Raw genomic sequence first — 22,581 nt, 5'->3', positions numbered from 1 at the left:
CTTTTTGCCCAGGCTGGAGTGCAATGGCATAGTCTCAGCTCACTGCAACCTCCACCTCCCAGGTTCGAGTGATTCTCCTGCCTCAGCCTCCTGAGTAGCTGGGATTACAGGTGTGCACCACCACACCTGGCTAATTTTTGTACTTTTAGTAGAGATGGGGTTTCGCCATGTTGGCCAGGCTGGTCTCGAACTCTTGACCTCAGAAAATCTGCCCGTCCAGCCTCCCTAAGTGCTAGGATTACAGGCGTGAGCCACCGCACCCAGCGGACAATTCTAATTGTTCTTTGTTTTCTGTTGTTAAAGTCTGTCTCCAGGTCACTTCTACTTATTTGACCTTGTTTGGCCATAGGGAACACATAAAGTACTTCATCTATGTGACAGCTCCTCAAATGTTTGAAGCCTACAGTCACTTCCACCTTTAGTTTTTGCTCTCCAGTCTAAATTGCCTTCTTTGGTTGTTGCTAGATATTCCACCACCTCATTTACCCTCCTGTAGCTTCTTAGTACTGTAGTCAGCACGTGCTGAAGAGGCCAGGACCAAGGGCAGAGGCTTGTGTCACTCCATTAGAAACCCAAAGCAACTGAGCAACAGTTATTCAACCAGTGCTGGATCTGCTTAACAAGACAGGATTCTCTAGCTTAGGAACTTTAATTTTCAGAAGTTCATTTACAATTTAGTTGTTTTAAACTGAAAATGATTTTTCCTTGGTGTTTTCTTTCCTGTTTAATGGCCAATTTACCAACTTATTACCTATTGCCTAAATCTCTCAGGTGAAATCAAGAGCAGGTTTCCCCTTTTATGGGTTGGCTCTTACATAGAGAAGAGACTTACCAACCATAAACAAGCTTTATTGCTGTTTGTCTGCCTCCCTGAAACCCAGTAAGGAAGAAGCAAAGGTTTCTAACTCAGGAAAAAGTAAGGAGGCAGAGATTTGGGCACCGTACAGATGGCTTTCAGTCCATGAGGAGCATTGGGTCTGCCACACCAGGTTAGGGGTGAGACAACATTAGGTGTAATAGCAATAGCACAGACTGAAGAGCATATTACACCATATTACACCAGACTTATCCAGAGAGTGGGCTCAGTGTGCTCCTATTTGGGTTGATGCATTCATGGCTTTTGTCAGGAGTGGCTAGGCATTGATGAATCAAGCTGCATATGCTAAGTAACTCACCAACCCTTGTAAATTGCATTACTGAAAACCAATGATATTGAGCACATGCATATTCAAACATGTATATAAATTCAAAATAGTGGACTAAATATATATATATTATATATATATTTTATATATATATTATATATATATTTTATATATATTTTATATTATATATATTTTATGTATATATATTTTATATATTTTATATATATATTTATATATATTTTATATATATATATATTTTATATATATATATTTTTTTTTTTTGAGACAGAGCCTCGCGCTGTCGCCCAGGCTAGAGTACAATGGTGTGATCTTGGCTCACTGCAACCTTCACCTCCCAGGTTCTAGCGATTCTCCTGCCTCAGCCTCCCGAGTAGCTGGGATTACAGGCACCCACCACCACATCCGGCTAATTTTTGTAGTTTTAGTAGAGACAGGGTTTTGTCGTGTTGGCCGGGCTGGTCTTGAACTCCTGACCTCAGGTGATCCACCTGCCTCAGCCTCCCAAAGTGCTGGGATTACACAAGTGTCAGCCACCACACTCAGCCTATTCCTTTACTTTCTTAATAAACTTGCTTGTACAAAAAAAAAAAAAAAAAAAAAGGGTGGTCAGGTGTGGTGGCTCACCCTTGTAATCCCAGCACTTTGGGAGGCCAAGGCGGGTGGATCACGAGGTCAGGAGATCAAGACCATCCTGGCCAACATGGTGAAACACCATCTCTACTAAAAACACAAACATTAGCTGGGTGTGGTGGCATGCGCCTGTAGTCCCAGCTACTTGGGAGGCTGAGGCAGGAGAATCACTGGAACCCAGGAGGTGGAGGTTGCAGTGAGCCGAGATCGCACCACTGCACACTGCATTCCAGCCTGGTGACAGAGTGAGACTCGTCTCAAAAAAAAGATGGACTGAAACAGATGAATCATATTCCATATGATCTAAGGCCTATGGACTTCAGAAATTTAAGGACAATCTGGTATCCAAATGGAGACAATCTCATGTACAAAAACAGGTGCTTTTCTTATAGGAATTGCTTAGAGGCCCCAGTCTCCTGAAGATAATTTCCCAGAGGATCACCAGTGTATGCATTTATAAACAATGTTTTAATAAGTAATTCTAACTCTGGCCCACGGTTTTATACACCATTTGTCATAGTGTTTCCATAGGAAATTATTTTTGGTTTTATAACTTGAAAGTCCAACTTCCACTCCACCAGCACACAATGGTGAGATAGATGACAATAGTTAATAGCAAGATGATTAAAATGCTGTAATATAAATATATTTGATGAAATTAAGAGTCATAATCAATTTAAGGAAAAAGAATCAAATTATTGTTTTTTGTTTTTCTATATCTCTTGATTTTCCTTCAATTGAAATGTTACTTTTATAAGGAAAAGTTTCTTATAATTTCAAAAGAAACTGAATCAAATTAACATCGTGCACTTATTTTTCTTTATAAGGCAATAAAATATGACCTGGGAAGTTCATTTATGAACAAAATGGAAGGTCCAAGGGAAATATACCAATTAGACCTCAACATTGTGGGTTTGCAATTCAGCCATCATCATCTCTTCAATCAAGAACAAGTATTATGTGCTAGGCTTCTCCAACTATATGAATGTTTTCAGGACAGGCAGCAACAGAATGTATCTCAGCTGCTTTATGAGAAGGTGAGAATGGCTTTCATTATAAAGCTAAACATTTAATATTGAAAGAGAAAAAATTCCTTGTCCAGAGCAAATTATCAGAACATTTTCTAAATATTTAAGTAGAACAGTGGTTCAATTTCAGTTTCTCTGAAAAGAAACTGTAGGAATTGACTGACTGGGGAGAAAGCTTTAAATATATCCAATGGCATATTTATTTACCACAAATGGTTTACTAATCAATGGTATTCTTGGTCCTATAGCTCAAGAAGAGTATTTGAAATGATTGTTACTGAAAAGAGCCATGTGGCTTTTTTAAGTCTTGTAATAAAGTATTTTAATTAAAATATTAGAAATCTTGAATCTCGTAACAAATCTGAAGAGTCTTGGCCCGAAGCTGATTAATCCAAGTAGTCATCTCATGACATCATGAGGGTTATATGAAGTCTGAAGAGAAATAGAAGGAGTACCCACTGATTACTTTTACAAACTTGTGCCTCGTTTAAACTCTCTGCTAGGTTTCTGATATATGATCATTTTGTTGACTAGTGTTCTCTTGGGAAAGGTATTTTGATAGTATGTCTCATTCAACTAATGAATACATTTGAAATCAAATACTCATAAGATATTTAATGAAACATTCAATCCCGATGGAGCCACAAAGCCATTTCAATAAACTGGACATGAACTAATTATGAACCTTCATAAATATCTGTTATGAACCTTCATAAATATCTGCTTTTTTATTTTTATTTTTGAGACGGAGTCTTGCTCTGTCACCCAGGCTAGAGTGCGGTGGTGTGATCTTGGCTCCCTGCAACCTCTGCCTCCCGAGTTCAAGCGATTCTCTTGCCTCAGCCTCCCGAGTAGCTGGGACTACAGGTGCCCACCACATGCGTGGCTAATTTTTGTGTTTTTAGTAGAGATGGGTTTTGCCGTGTTGGCCAGGCTGGTCTCGAACTTCTGACCTCAGGTGATCTGCCTGCCTTGGCCTCCCAAATTGCTGAGATTACAGGTATGAGCCACCACACTCGGCCAATATCTGCTTTTTAAAATACAAGTTTAAAACCCACAGGACTTAATCCTTTTTTTTTTTTTTTTTTGAGATAAGGTCTCATTCAGGCTGCAATGCAGTGGCTCAATCATGGTTCACTGCAGCCTCAACCTCCCAGGCTCAAGCTGTCCTCCCACTTCAGACTCCTGAGTAGCTGGAACTACAGGTGTGCACCACCACACCTGGCTAAAGTTTTTTTCTCTTTCATAGAGACAGGCTTTTGCCATGTTGCCCAGGCTGCTCTTGAAATCCTGGGCTCAAGTGATTTGCCTGCCTCGGACTCCTTAAATGTTGGGATTACAGGTCTGAGACACCATGCCCAGCCAGGAGTTAATCTATTTGATTTGATGGAGCAACTGTGTGGGAGAACTTAATAGATGAACACCATGCATTAGCAATATCAGAATATTTCCTAAAATCAATATTGGATATTCTAACTTTTAGTAAAATATGGCCATTTTTTAAATGAATGAAGGAAACAACTCAGATTAAAATGCAGGTCATTTAAAAAGTGATTTGATCTACAGATTTCTGCTTTACAGAATTTTTTCCAATAATATTATAGAATCTTTAAAGTCTTATCTAACAATATCAATTGTAGTTTATTAGAGTACCATCTATTAAAGTATATATGGACTCTAGGTTTATTTTTCATGTATATGCATGGTTCTGTGCATAAAATAAAAACTTTTGGGGTTATTATTTGCAATATGTTTCAGTATTATTATTGTATTAGGAGCCAAATGTAATTTCTTAGCAGATTTTTACTTGTTTTCAATTTATTCTCTTATATGAATATAAATATTTTCTCTACCTCCCAGTAAATTGTAAAAAGAGAAATGTGGTTGGAAGTGTGCATAATCTTCTCTTCTAAGGTGGAAAAGAGCAGTGGGGAAGAGAAGAAAAGGCCACGTGGTGCAGAGCGTGTCCGTCGGCCTCCCACCAAAAGATTAATTTCTTACACATGGATAATTTAGACACTGGGTGTGAAATGTACAGCTTTGCCTGTTCCCAGTGTTTTCAAACCAATTCAGAGTAGTGGAAGAGTCATTGGCATCCAAAAAATTCTTAAACTGAAATATGCTCCTTTATATGAGTATGAATTCCACTTAAAGAACAAAGAGGGATGTTGCTGATAGTATGAGAGAGTAGAAAGGATGCTCAGCTATGCAGACTTCTGCTCTTTTTCCCTCTAGCTTTAAAAAATTGTACAAATAATACAGGAATACATTCACACTGGAAAAGATTAATTGTAGAAGTGTCAAGATGTGAAAGCCCTAATTCATTCCACACCTCATAGTTTGGACATCCTTTAGCTCTTTAAGTACATCCTTAAAGTTCTCTTCTCCCTGTATTTCTATATGTATGTATGCCATGATTGTTTTTAACATAAATTGGATCTTACCATATGTATTATTTGGCAACTTGGTTTTTTTTAGATACAGCATCTTGTTATGTTGCCCAGGCTGGACTCAAACTCCTGGGCTCAAGCAATCCTCCCACCTCAGCCTCCCAAGTAGGTGAGACTACAGGTGTGCACCAACATGCCCAGCTGGTTTTCTGAAATTAATACTCTATCTTGGAACTTTATATGTATCACTATTATATATATATATATGTCCATAATATAGGTTTATTTCAATATATTTAACATATTTAATCACTCCCATTCAATGGCACTTAGGTCATTTCTTTATGATTAATAATGAAGCAGTGAATATCCTGTACCTATATATTTGAGCACATCTATGAAAACTTCTATAGGATAGACCCATAGAAGTGAAGTTGCCTGGTCAAAGTTAAGGGTATATGCAGTTTAAACTTTGTTAGAAAGTGATAAAATGCCTTTTCCAAATGTTTTTCCAATTTGAATTTCCACTGGCAAGGCAGGACAGAGTCCACTTCCCAGAGACTTCACCAATATTCAGTATTATTTTCTAGCTTCATCTTTAATTAATTCACGAGTTAAAAAATAATATATAGGCCGGGCACGGTGGCTCACACCTGTAATCCCAGCACTTTGGGAGGCTGAAGCAGGTGGATCATGAGGTCAGGAGATCGAGACCATCCTGGCTAACATGGTGAAACCCCGTCTCTACTAAAAATATAAAAAATTAGCCTGGTGTGTTGGCAGGTGCCTGTAGTCCCAGCTACTCGGGAGGTTGAGACAGGAGAATGGCGTGAACCCGGGAGGTGGAGCTTGCAGTGAGCCGAGATGGTGCAACTGCACTCCAGCCTGGGTGACAGAGTGAGACTCTGTCTCAAAAAACTAAAAAATAAAAAAATAGTAATAATAATATATATATTTTTTTTCTAGATGTAAGTCCATAAAAGAAGTATATCTTTTAAATATGTTTTATATATTTTTGTCCTATTCTGTTACTTGATTTAAACTTTATTATATATTTCAGCGAACATTTTAAATTTAAAAAAATTATTTTTGAGAAAGGTCTCACTCTGTCACCCAGAGTGCAATTATAACTCACTTCCGCCTCTTAACTCCTGGGCTCAAGTGATGCTCTCACTCAGCCTCCCTAGCTGGGACTACAGGTACATGCCACAACAACCAGGTCATTTAAAAAAATTTTTTTAGAAACGAGGTCTTTCTATGTTGCCAGGCTGGCCTTGAAATCTTGGCCTCAAGCAATCCTCCTACCTCAGCTTCCTGAGTTTTCGGAATTACAGGCATGAGCCAGTGAACTTGGTAAGCATTTTACATTTTTACGAGGTCAAATCTGTTAATCTTTTCCCTTGTGAATTTTAGATTTTTTTTGTTTGCTTCCTAAGCTTCCTAAGACCTTCTCTAGCCCAAGTTTATCAATTAGCCTATTTTTGGTTGCAATTCAAGGAAAATTTCATCTCAGTTATTTCAGACAATAAGGAAAGGCATTACCTCATATTGTCCAAGTTAGGGCAGCTCTCGGTTTGGTTAATTTGGTGTCTCGACAATATTATCAACAACCCTAGCCTTTTCTGTCCTTCTCTTCATCTTCAGCAAGTCGACTTGGGGTTGGCCCCACTCATGGAAGCTAACCAAGTGGCTGCTCCAGTTCAAGGCGTGCTGGTCAGATAGATAATATGCAGTGTAGTGTCTCACGTTGAGAGCCTTCTCCAATCTCTCTCTTGTCCTGCAGCAGATTTCCCCTAATATCTCATTGACTAGAATTATTTCACATGATCATGCCTAAACTGTTCATTGGCAAGAATGAAATTGCTGCAAATAGCTGCACTAATCAGTTTACCTCAAAAACACATGGAAAATGGTTGAGCAATTGAACAAAATTGGTGTTCTGCCAACCAAGAAAAATGATCCTTTAAGGGCAATGAATAGTGTCTGACAGACCAAAATTATAAAGACTTCCTTTTATATATCCTTGTGGTATATATTATATATGCATTTGTATATGTATATACATATGGATGTGTGAGTATATGTGTGTGTGTGTGTCAAAGGGCATGTGTGTATATAATTTCCAGCCTTTTCTATCTAGAGTTTATATCTGTGTCTCAGGTGAGACTGGGCTCCAACTCCACTCTTTCTCCCAAAAGATCAGCCTAATATCCAAATACCATCATTTATTTCCCTATTGATTTAAAATACTAACTTTATCCTATACCAGCTGCACATATTTATTAACATATAGGTTTGCTTGAGGACTAGTATGGTCTAGTTCCATACTGTTTCATTACCATATTTAATTATTAAATTATATGTCATAGCACAAGTACCTCCTCATTGTTGTTCTTTTCTAGAATGTTTTTGGATACCCCATAGATTTTATCTTCCATATGAACCTTAGAATTAGCTTGTCACTTTCTATTTTTAAAATCCTGTTACCATCTTTATTGTGATTGTGTTGTAGTGTTACATTAATTTTGAAAGAAATTTGATCCTCATAAAAATTGAGTTTCCTCTTCCAGGAATATAGTTTGCTTTCCTATGTTTAGGTCTTCTCGTATGTCTTCCAGTAAAAGTTTATATCAATTGACTCTAGTCTAGAAGTTCCCACAAATTACCCCTACCTGTGACAGACTTCTCCTTTATGTGTTTTAGGGCCTAGTTTCCTCCTATTCTATTGCTCTATGGATGTTACTCTGTTTTATACCTTCTGTAGTATATCTTGTTCTCTTGATTTTATTCTTCTTGTTTTCCTACATTATGCACTTATCTGTAAAGACAGTTATCAATATATTTATATAGATATGGATGTGATGAGGGCAATGGATGTGGATAAAGACAGACATATGTTTTTTCTGTAACTATGGGATTTTAGGTGAAAGATAAGATTGGTACCTGTGCTCAATATTCCTTCTTGATCTAATGACATTTCTTTATATCAATTGATGAATTGATTGTCTAGTAATGTTCAAGATACTAGATGTTATTAGATACTAAATTGATGTTTATTGCCTACATAGATATTGAGGCTCTTCTCAGTGCCTCCCCAAGGTGCTTATATAAAATATGTTGTGGAAGATAGGCCAATAATACACACAAAGTTATACATTTGTTCTGCTGCTGCATACACCTTGATCTATAGGTGAGCTGGAGTAATGGTAACAGGCGGATAAAATATACCGAAGAGCTCTTTTTTTGTTGTTATAGCTGAAAGCACTGACAGATGCTACTGAATTGTCAAATGAAAATTCAGAAATAAACCAGCTGACGAGAAAATCTTTACAAGATTATTATTGGCAAATAAGGTAGGTTTTGAGCCATTCATGTTCATCAAGCATTCATTAGGTAACTTCTTTAGACAAAGTACTGCACTTGCTATGGAAGATAAAGAAAAGTACACAATCCCTACTTTTTAGGCAATTACAGAAATGGTTTCAATCTTTTTTAAGACCCACGTTTGTGTAAAAATATTTCACAGGGGTGCCATGTGAAAGTAATTCTAGTTTTAACATCCATTGATTTTTTTTAAAAAGTTGAAGAACTATAAGTTCATGAGTACTTTGAAATTGACTTGGATTATATTGATCTGAAGTGTTAGTGTATATTTGATAATTGGTGCACATTTACACGTGCCAGATATGTTATTATTTCAGAGTCTAAAGACACTATTTTACAAGTAGTGGATTTAAGGACCCCTGTAAAAAGCATGGTCTACAAGTTGGGAGCCATTGGCATATAGACTGGAAAGCGAAGTTATGAAAGTGTGAAATAACTGGAAAAGTAATTCCAAGACAAAACATATTCATGTGTCACAGAATCTCTAAGAGCAGGAAAATTCACTGGAAGGTATTCGTAATCAGAAGACAGCCTTCATTCAGATTTCTGACATGAATTTATACAACTTATTTAGCCTAAAATCTGTCTCAGATTTAGAATTTAACTTAAAATAGTCCCAGATTGGCATTGGCACCAAACAACTGGCAAAGCAAATACATATTTTTCCTGAAAGACCACAGTTTTAATCCTAGCTCAGAGATTATTCAAAGATATAACACTTTAAGGAACATGAGCTTACAGTTTACAACCTCTTCTATCACACACGCACAAAGACAGCATGAATAAGAGCCAGAAGAAATAATAGAAGGCTCATACAAAGCAAAAGCTTAAGAAAATAGAATGATCAAATATAGAAAATAATAGAACTTTTAAAAATATGATTTAAAAATAAAAGACAAGCTTGAAAATATGATCTACAAACAAGATAGAGTAAATTACTGAGTACTTCTTGAGCTATTTTTATATAAGAAGAACCAAAGAGAATTTATAGAATTGAAAAACATAAAGTGAAAATTAAAAAAATTCAATGGAAGGAATTTCTAGGAAGATAGAAGAAGCAGCAGCACTAGGAATTCATCTCCCCACCTAGACAGCAGTTGTACTAGCAGAGAACCTGTCTGATGTAACTACAGTTGTCCCTCAGTATCTGCAAGGGATTGGTTCCAGAACCTCCTACAGACACCAAAATTCATGGATGTTCAAGTCCCTTGTATAAAACGACATAGTATTTGCATATAACCTATGCACATCCTCTCATATACTTTAAATCATTTCTAGATTACTTATAATACCCACTACAATGTAAATGCTATGTACATAGTTGTTCTACTGTATTTGTTTTTTCACATTATTTTTTACTCTTGTATTGTTATTGTTATTGGCTTTTTTAAAAATGTTTTAAATCTGAGATTGGTTAATCTGTAGATGCAGAACTCATGGATATGAAAAGCCTATATTTTGGAACTCTGGAGTATATTGAAGGCTTGCAGCATCCAGAGGAAGGCTTGGGTGGTAAATTGGGGTTAATTTTGGTGAATGTCAGCTGTTAGCACAGTAGCAGCTATCTCCCCACCCCTGCCCCTCAGCCCCATGGCAGGCAGCTGTGCACATGTTCCTGGAGTAACCCACACACATTTTTCAGGAGCCCAAGGTAAGCAAAAAGGACCTTATCCTACAAATATTGGGAACATGTGCTCTGATCACTGCTTACTTCTAATCACAGAGGTGCAATGAGAGGGGAACCATTATTGTTGTACTTTTCCCCATTGTTGCAAGCCCCTCTATCTCTGGATAAAGTGACTTCCAGGGGATTTAAAAAGCTGGTGCCCCTTCCGCACCCCTTCATTGTTTCTTTTTCCTCTTTTGGGATCCAGATATTAAAGACTATGACATTTAAAAGCAACTGCATATACAGGGAAAATTAGAAAGTGACCACACATGCACAGGGAAAGGCATCGACTCAGAAAAGACCTGAGAGGACCTTATGTTTATACCTCAGCCTGATCCTGGGCACAGAGACAGCTGACAATGATGTTTTTGTTTGTTTGTTTGTTTTGGAGACAGAGTCTTGCTCTGTCACCCAGGCAAGAGTGCACTGGCACGATCTTGGCTCACTGTGACCTCTGCTTCCCGGGTTCAAGCAATTCTCCTGCCTCAGCCTCCCAAGTAGCTGGGACTACAGGCGCATGCCACCACGCCTGGCTAATTTTTGTATTTTCAGTAGAGATGGGGGTTCACCATGTTGGCCAGGCTGGTCTCGAACTCCTGACATCAGGTGATCCGCCTGCCCCGGTCTCCCAAAGTCCTGGGATTACAGGTGTGAGCCACCACACCAGGCCATGACTTTTTAAAAAAATAACAATAACAAAAAACAGCAAGCCCTGGGAAAGGAGGACAATGTGATTTCTAGAGTTACCACATTATTAGATTCAAATATCCAGTTTTCAACAACAGAAAAACACAAAGGTGTACAAAGAAACAGGAAAGTATGGCCAACTCAAAGGAAAAGAATAAATCAACAGAAACTGTGCCAAAAAAAAAAAAAAAAAAACCTACTAGATAAAGACCTACTCGATGGCAGATCTACCAGATAAAGACTTTAAAACAACTGTCTTAAAGATGTGCAAAGAACTAAAGAAAGATGTCAAGAAAGTCAAGAAAACTGTATGTTAAACCATGCATAAACAAAATAGGCCAGATGCGGTGGCTCCAAGCCTGTAATCCCAGCACTTTGAGAGGCTGAGGTAGGCAGATTGCTTGAGGCCAGGAGTGCAAGACTAGCCTAGCTAACATGGTGAAACCACATCTGTACTAAAAATACAAAAATTAGCCAAGTGTCGTGGTGTGCACCTGTAGTCCCAGCTACTCTGGAGGCTGAGGCAGGAGAATTGCTTGAACCTGGGAGGCAGATCTTGCAGTGAGCTGAGATTGTGCCACTGCACTCCAGCCTGGGCAACAGAGTGAGACTCTGTCTCAGTAAATAAATAAATAAACAAACAAACCACATATAAACAAAAAGGAAGTAACAATAAAGAGATAGAAAACTGAAAAAGAGAATGAAGCTGAAAAGTATAATTGAAATGAAAAAGTCACTAGAAAGATTCAAAGGCAGATTACAGCAGGCAGAAGAAAGAATTAGTGATCTTGAAGATAGGACAATGTAAATCATTGAATCTGAGCAACAGAAAGAAAAAAAAAATGAAGAAACACAAACAGAGCCTAAGAGACTTGTGGAACACCATTAAGTGGACCAACATATTCATTGGAGGAGATTCAAAAGGAGAAAATAGAGAAAAAGAAAAGAAGATAAAGGGTAAGAGAAATGAAATAACAAAGATAAACAGAAATTAACAATAAAACTATAATAGAGAAAATCAATACACTCAAATGTTGGATAAAAATTGATAAACTCTGGGAAAGCTGATCAAGTGGAAAAAGTGAAACAGCACAAATATACAATGTCAGGAAAAGAAAGGGAACATTACTATGGATGCTGTATATTTTAAATAACTTTATGCTAAAGAATGTAAACATTTGTATGGAAAAGACAAATCTACACAGAATACAGCTAATCAAACATATTCAAGAAGTGAAAGACAAGGAAGAAAAGAAAAACCTTAAGTAATTCAATAATTGTTAAAGAAATCAATTTGAAACCTTTCTGCAAAGGAAACTCAAGGCTCAGATGACTACTTTCTAGAACATTTAAAGCAGTGGGTCTCAAAGTATGGTCCCCAGACCAGAATCATCACCTTCACCTGGGAATTTGTTAGAAATGCACATCATCCAGTCTACCACAGACCACTGAATTGGAAACTCTACAGGTAGGGCCTGGCAATCTGTGTTTAGCCAGCCCTCCAGGTGATTCTGATGCACAAAAAAGTTTCACATCCTCTTATTTAAAGACAAGTACTCTTCTTCACAAACTCTTTCAAATGAAAGAAAAATAATCTACATTTTCAGCTCGTTTAATGAGGTTATCATATCCTTGAAATTAAAACCTGGCAACCGTATAAAAATATTGCAACTGAATTTCATTCATGAACATAGATACTAAAATACTAAACAAAATTTTATCAAATAATACATTATAACCAAATTTGGATTATTCCAAATTGGAATAATCCAAGGAATGCAAGGATGGTTTAACATTAGAAATTAATTAGTGTAACTTAACATACTAATACAATATGTTAATTAGCGTAATTTAACATACTAATATAATGTGTTTGCAAAGTTATGAAACATAGAAGAAACTTTTTTAAAACAGTATGTTACTTCAATATTCTAAAAATATGATTATTAGCCTATCAGGCAAAGTACCTTTAAATTTGAAGCAGTGTTCTAACTGTTAACCTGAAAAAAGTGTAATAAATACATTATACAATTTCCAGGAAATCTGGAAATACATGGAGAATAGTGTATTTATTTTTTTCTAATTAATAATTTGATCCATTGCTTTCAGTTTAGAGGTACTTCATTCAAATAGGTGTCAAGAGGTTGAAGAAAAATTGAGCATATGAAGACTCAGAACACTTAAGCAGTTTTCTTAAGTAAGTTGGAGAACCGCAGTTAACACTGGGTTTGTCGACTCCAAGTATCTTGCTATCCTTTCTACTATATCACACTTCTTTTTTTTTTTTTTTTTTTTTTTTGAGACGGAGTCTCGCTCTGTCGCCCAGGCTGGAGTGCTGTGGCCGGATCTCAGCTCACTGCAAGCTCCGCCTCCCGGGTTTACGCCATTCTCCTGCCTCAGCCCCCCTTGTAGCTGGGATTACAGGCGCCCGCCACCTCGCCCGGCTAGTTTTTTATATTTTTTTAGTAGAGACGGGGTTTCACCGTGTTCGCCAGGATGGTCTCGATCTCCTGACCTCGTGATCCGCCCGTCTCGGCCTCCCAAAGTGCTGGGATTACAGGCTTGAGCCACCGCGCCCGGCCCTATATCACACTTCTTATGGCACTCACTCAGAATGACCACACTCCTTTAAGTATTCTTGTTTCACACTTCAGCTACATGAGTGGACTGGGAGGTAATGGAAGCTTACAAAAAAATGTTGGTAACTGGAGGCTTACAAAAAATGTTGGTAACATTTACAATAAACACCTGTTATCCTGAAGTACTCTGAACCTTGATATCACATGGGGAAGCAGACATTGAATGACTTATTACAAGTGTGATGAATATTTAAAAGGAAAAGCATGAAGGGATATAAGAAAATTTAATTTTGTTGTGGGGGTTTTCAAGCAAAGCTGTACTGAGGAAGTGATATAAACTGAGTTATGAAATATATATTTTCTTTTTTTTGAGACAAGGTCTCCATCTGTTGCCTGGCCTGGAGTGCAGTGGCGCAATCACGGCTCACTGCAGTCTCAACCTTCTAGGCTCAAGTGGTCCTCCCACCTCAGTCTCCTGAGTAGCTGGGACTACAAGTGTGCACCATCATGCTCGGCTAATTTTCATAACTTTAGTAGAGACAGAGTTTCACCATGTTGCCCAGGCTGGTCTTGAACTTCTGGGCTCAAGTGATCCACCCCACCTTGGCCTCTAAAATGCTGAGATTATAGGCATGTACCACCATGCTTGGCCTTGAAATGCATATTTTCTATCTTCATGCACTTTAACTAAATAAGAATCCCTCCCCAGCACTTTCTTAGTGTGACTCAAACTCTATGGTACTAGGCTACCACCATCCTTTCCCATCAAGACCTCTTGAGATTTTGGCATCCTTAATCTAAGCCAATACCTCACCAGTGGCTTTGGAACCATCCAACTAGAACTTAGGTGGCAAAATAAAAGTTGTGGGAGCATGCATTGGAAGGGACATGCACCAGCTGATTTGCATCTTCTTTTTTGTAAATAATGAAGTGCCAACCAGAAATTAACTAAATCCTGAATAGACAGCAAGCACAATTATCAAAACGTAGGGGCTTTCCACTCCCTTTCTTTTATTGCTCCTTTCTTCCACTATTGCTCTTCTCTCTTTGGTACTTCAGAATCTTGTAGAGTTCTGGCAGGGCTCATTGGCTCACGCTTATAACCCCAGTGCTTTAGGAGGCCAAAGGCAGATCACTTGAGGTCAGAAGTTTGAGACCAGCCTGCCCAACATGGTAAAACCCCATCTCTACTAAAATATAAAAATTAGCCAGGCATGGTGGCACATGCCTGTAGTCCCAGCTACTTGGGAGGCTGAGGCAGGAGAATTGCTTGAACCCAGGAGACGGAGGTTGCAGTGAGCTGAGATCGCACCATAGCACTCCAGCCTGGGCAACAGAGTGAGACTCTGTCTCAAAAAAGAAAAAAAAATATCGTAGAGTTCTAGCTAGGCTATTTGTTTTCTCAGGAGCATTTGCATTTTAGCAGGGCACTTTTGAATAGTGAAAAGCCATTAAGTCATAAAGGAACGAATTTCTAATGGAATTGCAGTGGGTAACATAAAATATAGTAACATGGGGTTCAGGTGTGTATAAAATGAAAAAAATAAGGTGGGGAGGGAGTTCAAAAGAGTTATTGCAATACATTCTTCCATGCCACCTTTGAAGGCTTTTAGTTCTAATCCACTGACAAATTTTTGCTCTGCTATTTTTGTTGTAGTAATACAAAACAGATGTATGACTTAGAAAGGGGAAAGGACCTCTCCCTACTACGCAGTGTATTACGAACTTGGAAACAGATTAAATCTCTTCGACAGCGACAAGGGTTTACAAGCACCCCAATAAAGTTACAGGTTCAGAGGTAAGTGGCTGCTCTATTTGCTCTTATTGGTCTCCTGAGGAACTGCTCATGAATAAGTAGGAATTCACAGTGACTAGGAAGACATCCAGAAGCTAGGAAACTATTCCACTTAGTCAACAAAGAATTTGTATCTTAAATATATAAACATATATATATGCACATATATATTGAATATATAAAGTGGAATTCTTACAACTTAAGAAAACCCAATTAAACATGGGGAAAGAATTTGAACAGACACTTCACTCAAGAATGTATATGAATGGGAAATGAACACATGAAAAGATGCTCAACATTGTCATGTCATTCTCTATTGTCATGTCAATAGAGAAATGCAAATTAAAACCACAATTAAACAGTGCTACACACCTATTACAATGGCTAAAATCCAAAACTAAAGGAAAGAAAAGACAAGACATTAACAAATGCTGGAAAGGATGCTGAGCAATGGAAACTGATTCATTGCTGATGGGAATGCAAAATGGTACAGCCACTTTGGAAACAGTTTGGCACATTCTTTTAAAGATGAATGTGGAGCCAGCAATCATACTTTAGGTGAAACACATTTTAGATAATTTGATAAAATCATAAAACCATGTCTGATGGAGGAAATAATTTCAATTCAAACCCAAACACTTAAGCTGTTTGTGAACTCACAGGGAAATAACTAATTTTCTCCCCACAATCCATTGTCCTGGGTCTTTTGGTTTTCAAAAGAATAAAAAGTTAGTACAATTTCAGGCAAATAAGAAAAATGTTTATTTTGTTGATTTTTTTTTTCCTGCTGCAGTGTTTTGTTGTTTTTTTTTTTTTTTTTTTTTAACAAAAGTGCTTTGGACAGTTTCTAAACCTAAATCCAGCATTGAACTTTATCTTAGACTCCTAAATTAATGTAAATGTAATGACTTGCTTCTAATCCTTTAAACCAACCTGACACACCCATGCATCATGAATCCTGAGCAACAAAGAGGAGACACAAATGTCATAGGGTTACCCAAAACAATGTCTTTGGACCCATATTGCCTGCTCAACACTAACTCTTGTTGCCACTATTCTGAACTCCAGTCCCACCTGAGGCCCTTCGCATTTGTTCTTCCTGACATTCAACTTTTCCAGCTGACGTTGGCTTGAATTCGTCTCTCCAGACTGCCTCTCAGCTAAATACTGCACTGTCATTCACCAGGTTGGCCCCAGCTGGGCTAGCCCCAGCAACCCTAAATTGGGGCATTTAGCTTAAGCAGTTAAAAGTATCATTCTGATCAATTAGAGAAGCTATCTGTTTGAAGATGTTTCTCGGAACTGTTTCCTGGCCAACTTTACCACTGTTGACCTCACAACACACCTGGTCCTTGTGAGCCCTAACTGAATAAACTTGTAGCTAGGCTTCCTGGAGAGATAGTACTCATGATAAGAAGGTGTCGTACCTAGACACTGAGCTCAGGTTATCATTTCATCATGTATTTGGTTTGGGGCATGTTGAAGTTGATGTGCCTTTGAGATATCTCTAAATAAAGCAATTGAGTGGGCAGCTAGGTCCATGGTCTGTGGCATAGTAAATAATCATAATTGAAGATATGAGTGTGTATGAAACTGCCTAGGGAGAAGGCAGAGAATAAGATGAGGAGAGACCCCAAGCACTGAATCTTGAGAAATTGGTTTGAATAGCTTGGTAGAGGAGGAGAAACTAGAGGAAGGACAGAGAAGCGCCCGTTATAGAGTATTTTGCCCCAGAGGCAAGGAAGCGGGAGTATTTTAAGTAGGAGGAAGTGGTTAGCAGTTATTATCAGTTAAGTTCACTACTAAAAATGTTCATTGGATTTCCTGACATGGAGATTATTGATAATCTCAGCTAGAGCAAGTTTTAGAAAGTTACAGGGGCAGAAATGAGGTAGCAGAAAGTTGAAGAAATAGCCCTGTCTTCTCGTGCAGGTGGCAAACTCTCCTTGTTAAATGTTAGCAACACTGCATTCAGCTTAGAGAGACTGGATGTGTCAGTCGCTATAGGTGATAGATTGTATTGTCTTCTGCCCCTGAACCCAAACCACAGCACTGGCAAATAACACAGAGAACCCAGATTTCTTATATTGTCTTCACTCATGTTCTCTGTTTGGCACTGGCTACCTGGAGAAGATTCAGATAACTGCCAAAGAAACTTTTAAAATGAGAAAGAAAATGCAACCTATGCAAGCAGGAAATGCAACAACATTTGATAAAATAGCATCAGGACCTTCATCATTTCCCAGAGTCATTTGGCTCAGAATAGAAAGGAGGAAGCTATAGACCCTGCCTCAATAGTTTCCCTCAGAAGAAAATCTGGGTATAACACCCATTGTCTAAGTTACTCGTAACACTTATTCCCTAAATTATTATAGATTGAAATCACTTAGGAAGTTCTAAAACGACTGTTCTAATTTAATTAGTATGGGGTATGGTCTGGATATCATGAGTTTTAAAATGCTTCCCTGGTGATTTTAATGTGTAACAAAGGTTAAAAGCCATTGGTATTAAAGAACAGCAAGTTAATTGATGTCATATTGATTGCCCTGAAACCAAAGAAAATAATAACATTTATTAAGTGTTTGTTTTACTCCAAGTCCTGGGTTGAGCACTTTACTTAAATTAGTGCATTTAATCCTCACAACAACCTAATTTTCAGATGAGAAAAGTGAGGCATAGAGTTCTTAAGTAACTTGCCCAGATTCTGTAGTGCCATTAATGAGGCTGGGTTTTCAGCCCAGGATGCTACCATATAGATAATATCTGCACTTAGTCACCTGTATTCTATTTCAGAAGGCAAAAAGCATATAATAGCTTTTAAACAGCTCTATTGAGATATAATTCACATACCATATGGTTCACCCATTCAAAGTCTCCAGTTCAATTGTTTTTAATAAATTCCCAGAATTATGCAACCATCACCACAATGTAATCTTAGGATGTTTTAGTCACCCCCAAAGAAATCATCTTCCCATTAGTGGTCACTCCTCATGTGTGCAGACATAGGCTTTTATTTCTTTTGGGTATATGAGTGGAATTGCTGGGTCATGGTAACTCTGTAGTTAACATTTTTGAGGAACTGCCAGACTGTTTTCCAAAACAGCTGCACCATTTTACATTCCCAACAGAGCATATAATCCTTTTACCAAAGGATTTCCTTCTTGAATGATTAAAATGGAAAACCAACTTATACTGAAAACAATAAACTTTTACACTACCAGAAAAACTTGACTCCTAGATCAATAATTTTCTGACACTGCTCGGATAACTGAGATTTTATCGAACTACTAATAAAAGAGGAATAATAGTACTTACTTCATAGGGTTGTGATAATTAAATCAGTCAATACATGTAAAGTACTTACACTATTGCCTGGCACATACTTAGTAAGTACTCTATAAGGATTAGCTAGTAGTAGTAATAGTAGCAGCAGCGGTGGCAATAGTGCTAATGCCATGAACTGTTTACTGTTTATGCACAAACACCAACTATGACTTACCATTTAATATCACCATGATCACCTGCCCTTATACCTGCTCGGGTTCTCACAGCTTCAAAAATATGAGAGAAAGAAAAATGAGAGGAAACAGGGTATGTGTCCTTTAATTTTTATCTCCCCATTCCCCTGTTACTTATTCTCACCAGAGGAAAGGTTCTTGATGCCCTTAGAAAGGGCTGTAAACACTAATGGTAAATGTACTGAAAAAGGAGAAATCTCTGGAAGCTGAGAACAAGCTTATAAAGTTTTTTTTTAATATTTATCAAATTGGTAATTTCCTTAGAATGTAAAATTACTTGTAAGAGATTGGTTTTGTGTGTATGCGTGTGTGTGTGTGTGTGTGTGTGTGTGTGTGTGTGTGTGTGTGTGTGTTTTGGCAAAAACTGAAACAACTCTCAAATACCTCCATTATTTCTGCTTTCAATAATTCTGTTTATTATTAATTAGGATAAAAATGAATAAATGTGATGAACAAGAGCAAATCTCAGAAATGTCTGAAACTGAGAAGAAAAATGAAGGAAAAGAACTTAATGGGAAAAAACAGGAGGTATTTATATTGCAAAATAACATTAAACTCAACTAGTTGTAATATTTTATTTTTTGATAGAATATGAAATCTTGGTATTTCTAACAGTTATCCAACAAAATGACAAATACATGAAATAAATGAATTTTAAGAATAAATGTCCTACACAAGGGATATACATGATAAATTATATATTTATTTTTTTATTTCTAGAGCCTCTCATATCTAGCTTCAGATGAAACAGAAATTGAAAGAATAAAGCCAATTACCTTGAGGCCACAACTTTCTTTCACTGCAGAATTAACAAGCTTATCCAAGTGTTCATTGTAAGCATTAAATTGTCTATTAATTGGATTGTTTTTAATAATAAAGTGGGATTTCTTGAGTGAGTGCCATATGCCAGGCACTCTAAGTTTTTAAAAACACATTTTCACATTTAATTGTCACCATAGCTCTATAGAGTTCCATATTATCCTTATCTTAAAGCAGGAATGTAGCTTATGGGAAGTTAAATTGCCCAGGTTCACACATCTAATACATGACTGAGGTGGGACTTAAACCAGTTTGGTGTTCTATAGAAACTGTGGTGTCTTCACTGCTAGGCTTCATATATTGATAATTTGTGGGGGGTTTTTTGTTTTGTTTTGTTTTGGTTTTTGCTATGGTAATAATTTTTGTTCGGGTATAAAAAGATATAAAGCCACTGTAAAAAGTAATACACCATTGCCTTTGCTTGTTAAAGGAACTCTGGCTCTCATAAAAACTATTTCACATCAAGAGGGCCAGGCCCCCTAAACAATTTTCTTCTTTGACATTACAAACTTCTTTACTTCCCAGTTGTGATTTCTTCCTTGAGCTATAATGTTTTCTCTCTTTGCCTAGAACAGTATGCAAAAACGGACATCGTAGGTAACCCCATTTCTCCATCTACTAGGCCTATGGATCCCATCTCCCTTAAAGAGGATATGGCAACTTAGAGTACTAGGTCTAAGTTTTCAACATCTCTATCCCATGGCACACTTGGTACCAGTCCATCTTTGAGTATTGGGAATGTGCATCATTTAGCAGTGTTGGAACATACTGGGTACTCAATAAATGTTTACATTTATTAAATGAATGAATGGATGATTACATTAACAACCAAAAGAGCAGCAGACACAAAGTCACAATTATCACCACCCACTTTCTGACCAGAGAAGTGCAGCAGTGAAGAAATCCTTTATTTGTTCTGCACCTCCTTCCAAAAAGGGCCTGAGATATTTTGTTATGTAGGACACTCATATAAAAGGACTATCTAAATAAGGGTAAGAATACAGGAGCCATAAATTGAAAGTTGGAGTGAGAGAGAAGAAAGAGGAGGAATAAGATATTTGTGCTGGAAAACCTAGACTAAAACTTAGTGGAAGTCAAGGCAAAAGGATGTATGGTGTTTTATATCTTTGCAAAGCCATTGCCATCTGAAGATAGCATTGCCGTCATCTATTTAAAATATCCAATTGAATAAAAACTCATTCTCCAGAAAAGAATAATATGTCGATATAGAGGATAGATGTGAAAAGAATAGAGAGATTAGAGAGGAATTAAAAAGAGTTTACAGGTGAAGAGAATGGCAAGATTTCCTGAAGATAATTATAACCCTGAATCAACAAATTTTTATAATCAATTCATGAACTCATTGTTAAAACTACTTTTAGAGGGCAACAGAAAGGGTAGCTTTTACTTAGATATTTCTTGAAAGGTAATTGGGAATATGGTCAAAAGAGGCCAACAGGGAGATAAGAATAAGTAATCTTTTGTCCTCTAACTCTTTGAGAAGGTTACAGAGATGGACAGGTAATAGGGTAGAGACATACTGGGCCCATAGGGTGATTAGACCAGGGAGCAGAAGGGGATTTTATGTTTCAACTTAGGGTTTATCTTCCACCCAGCCTTCTCCCTTCTGAAAAAGAGGATCAAGTCTTAAACATCATTAGGTGAGTTCTCTTGCAGCTAGGAAGATATTCAATAAATGTTGGTTGACTGAATTAAAGAATGAATGAAAGACTCTAGGAGTTTTATATCAGTCAAGGGATCAACTTATGCCTCAACAAGTGTTTTCCCCAGGGAAATAACCTGGCTTGCTCCTTTGATCTTTGGGTTCAGAGATAGCGTGGCTTCCCCACTGTCCTGGAGAAAAGGGGTACACAGCCTAAGATGATTTACAGAGACCTTTAAGAGAACACAGCAAGCCTGTTGCCGTAGAGCCACATCTTTGAAGTTATTGACAACATGGTGTGTGGAGGGTTGTGTGTTTGTGTATGTAGTCTATGTGTGTGTCTTTTTAAAGTTAGAAAATATTTTTAAATTCTTGATTCAACCTCCCCTCGCCATTCCCAAGCCCTTCAGTTTTTTCCTCTCATAAGACATGTGGTAGATACGTGGTTTAGTCTCTTTAAACTGTAATTTAGTGAAATAATAGCTGAATGATTTATAGCACCTTGATGTTAGTTCTTCTAGTTTTGAATGCATATTTTGGGTACATCTCTTTCGTTAAAAACATTTGACTGGGAAGAAGAAATTTTTATCCACATGTAGACAAGTGTTATTTGATGTAAAGATAACATTTGTCCTCTGAAATTATCTTCTGTTTAACATGCTAATATACATTTTGAAAGAACAATATGTTTATTGTACTTTCTAAGGGTGATTTAAAGGTTTATTTAATTTTTAGGGATGAACAAAAAAGAAGAGCCAGAATTCAGAAGCTCAAATACTTTATTAAAATATTTTACAACAATAAACAGGTTTCTTGTACTTCAGTATCTCCCCTACAGTTTGATTTTAAAGTCATGTTTCAGCAAATTTTCAATATTCAGTTAATATATTGGCCTGAAGTGATTTGCTTGGAGGTATGCCATTGTCATTTACTTTCGTATCTTATTTTATGCCATACATAATTTAAAATTTTTTGTCAGCTACAGTTATATGTGATCAGTAATTTCTTTGATGTTAAGAGATGGACTGATCTTTATGTGTAGATGATATTTATAAATGTATAATTCACCACCAGTCTCTTATACTGTAAGTACAAAGTTATTTGATTTGTAGTGTTCCAAATACTCCTCTCCTGCTAAAATTTCTGCACCCCTGGATGTGCAGCACTACTATTCATTTGCAATGAGGTGGAAAAGTGCTGTTTAAAGTATTATGAGTATCATAGCTATTTTAAGTGTTGAATGATTTCTATAA

The 22,581-nt window shown here is 37.3% G+C and overlaps 1 protein-coding gene across 1 annotated transcript in view; it reads left to right on the top strand.

Moving 5' to 3' along the window:
• LOC105478478 (protein CC2D2B) overlaps window positions 1-22,581 on the top strand; it is a 264,293-nt gene that overhangs the window by 175,765 nt on the left and 65,947 nt on the right. Inside the window, 6 exon segments of the mRNA XM_071069392.1 lie at window positions 2,624-2,833; window positions 8,470-8,567; window positions 15,191-15,331; window positions 19,275-19,374; window positions 19,567-19,679; window positions 22,064-22,241. Coding sequence (XP_070925493.1) covers window positions 2,624-2,833; window positions 8,470-8,567; window positions 15,191-15,331; window positions 19,275-19,374; window positions 19,567-19,679; window positions 22,064-22,241 — 840 coding nt within the window.

This window comes from Macaca nemestrina, chromosome 9 (assembly GCF_043159975.1).
Source record: "Macaca nemestrina isolate mMacNem1 chromosome 9, mMacNem.hap1, whole genome shotgun sequence".
Lineage (NCBI taxonomy): Eukaryota > Metazoa > Chordata > Mammalia > Primates > Cercopithecidae > Macaca > Macaca nemestrina.
This window is presented reverse-complemented; position numbering and strand designations above follow the sequence as displayed.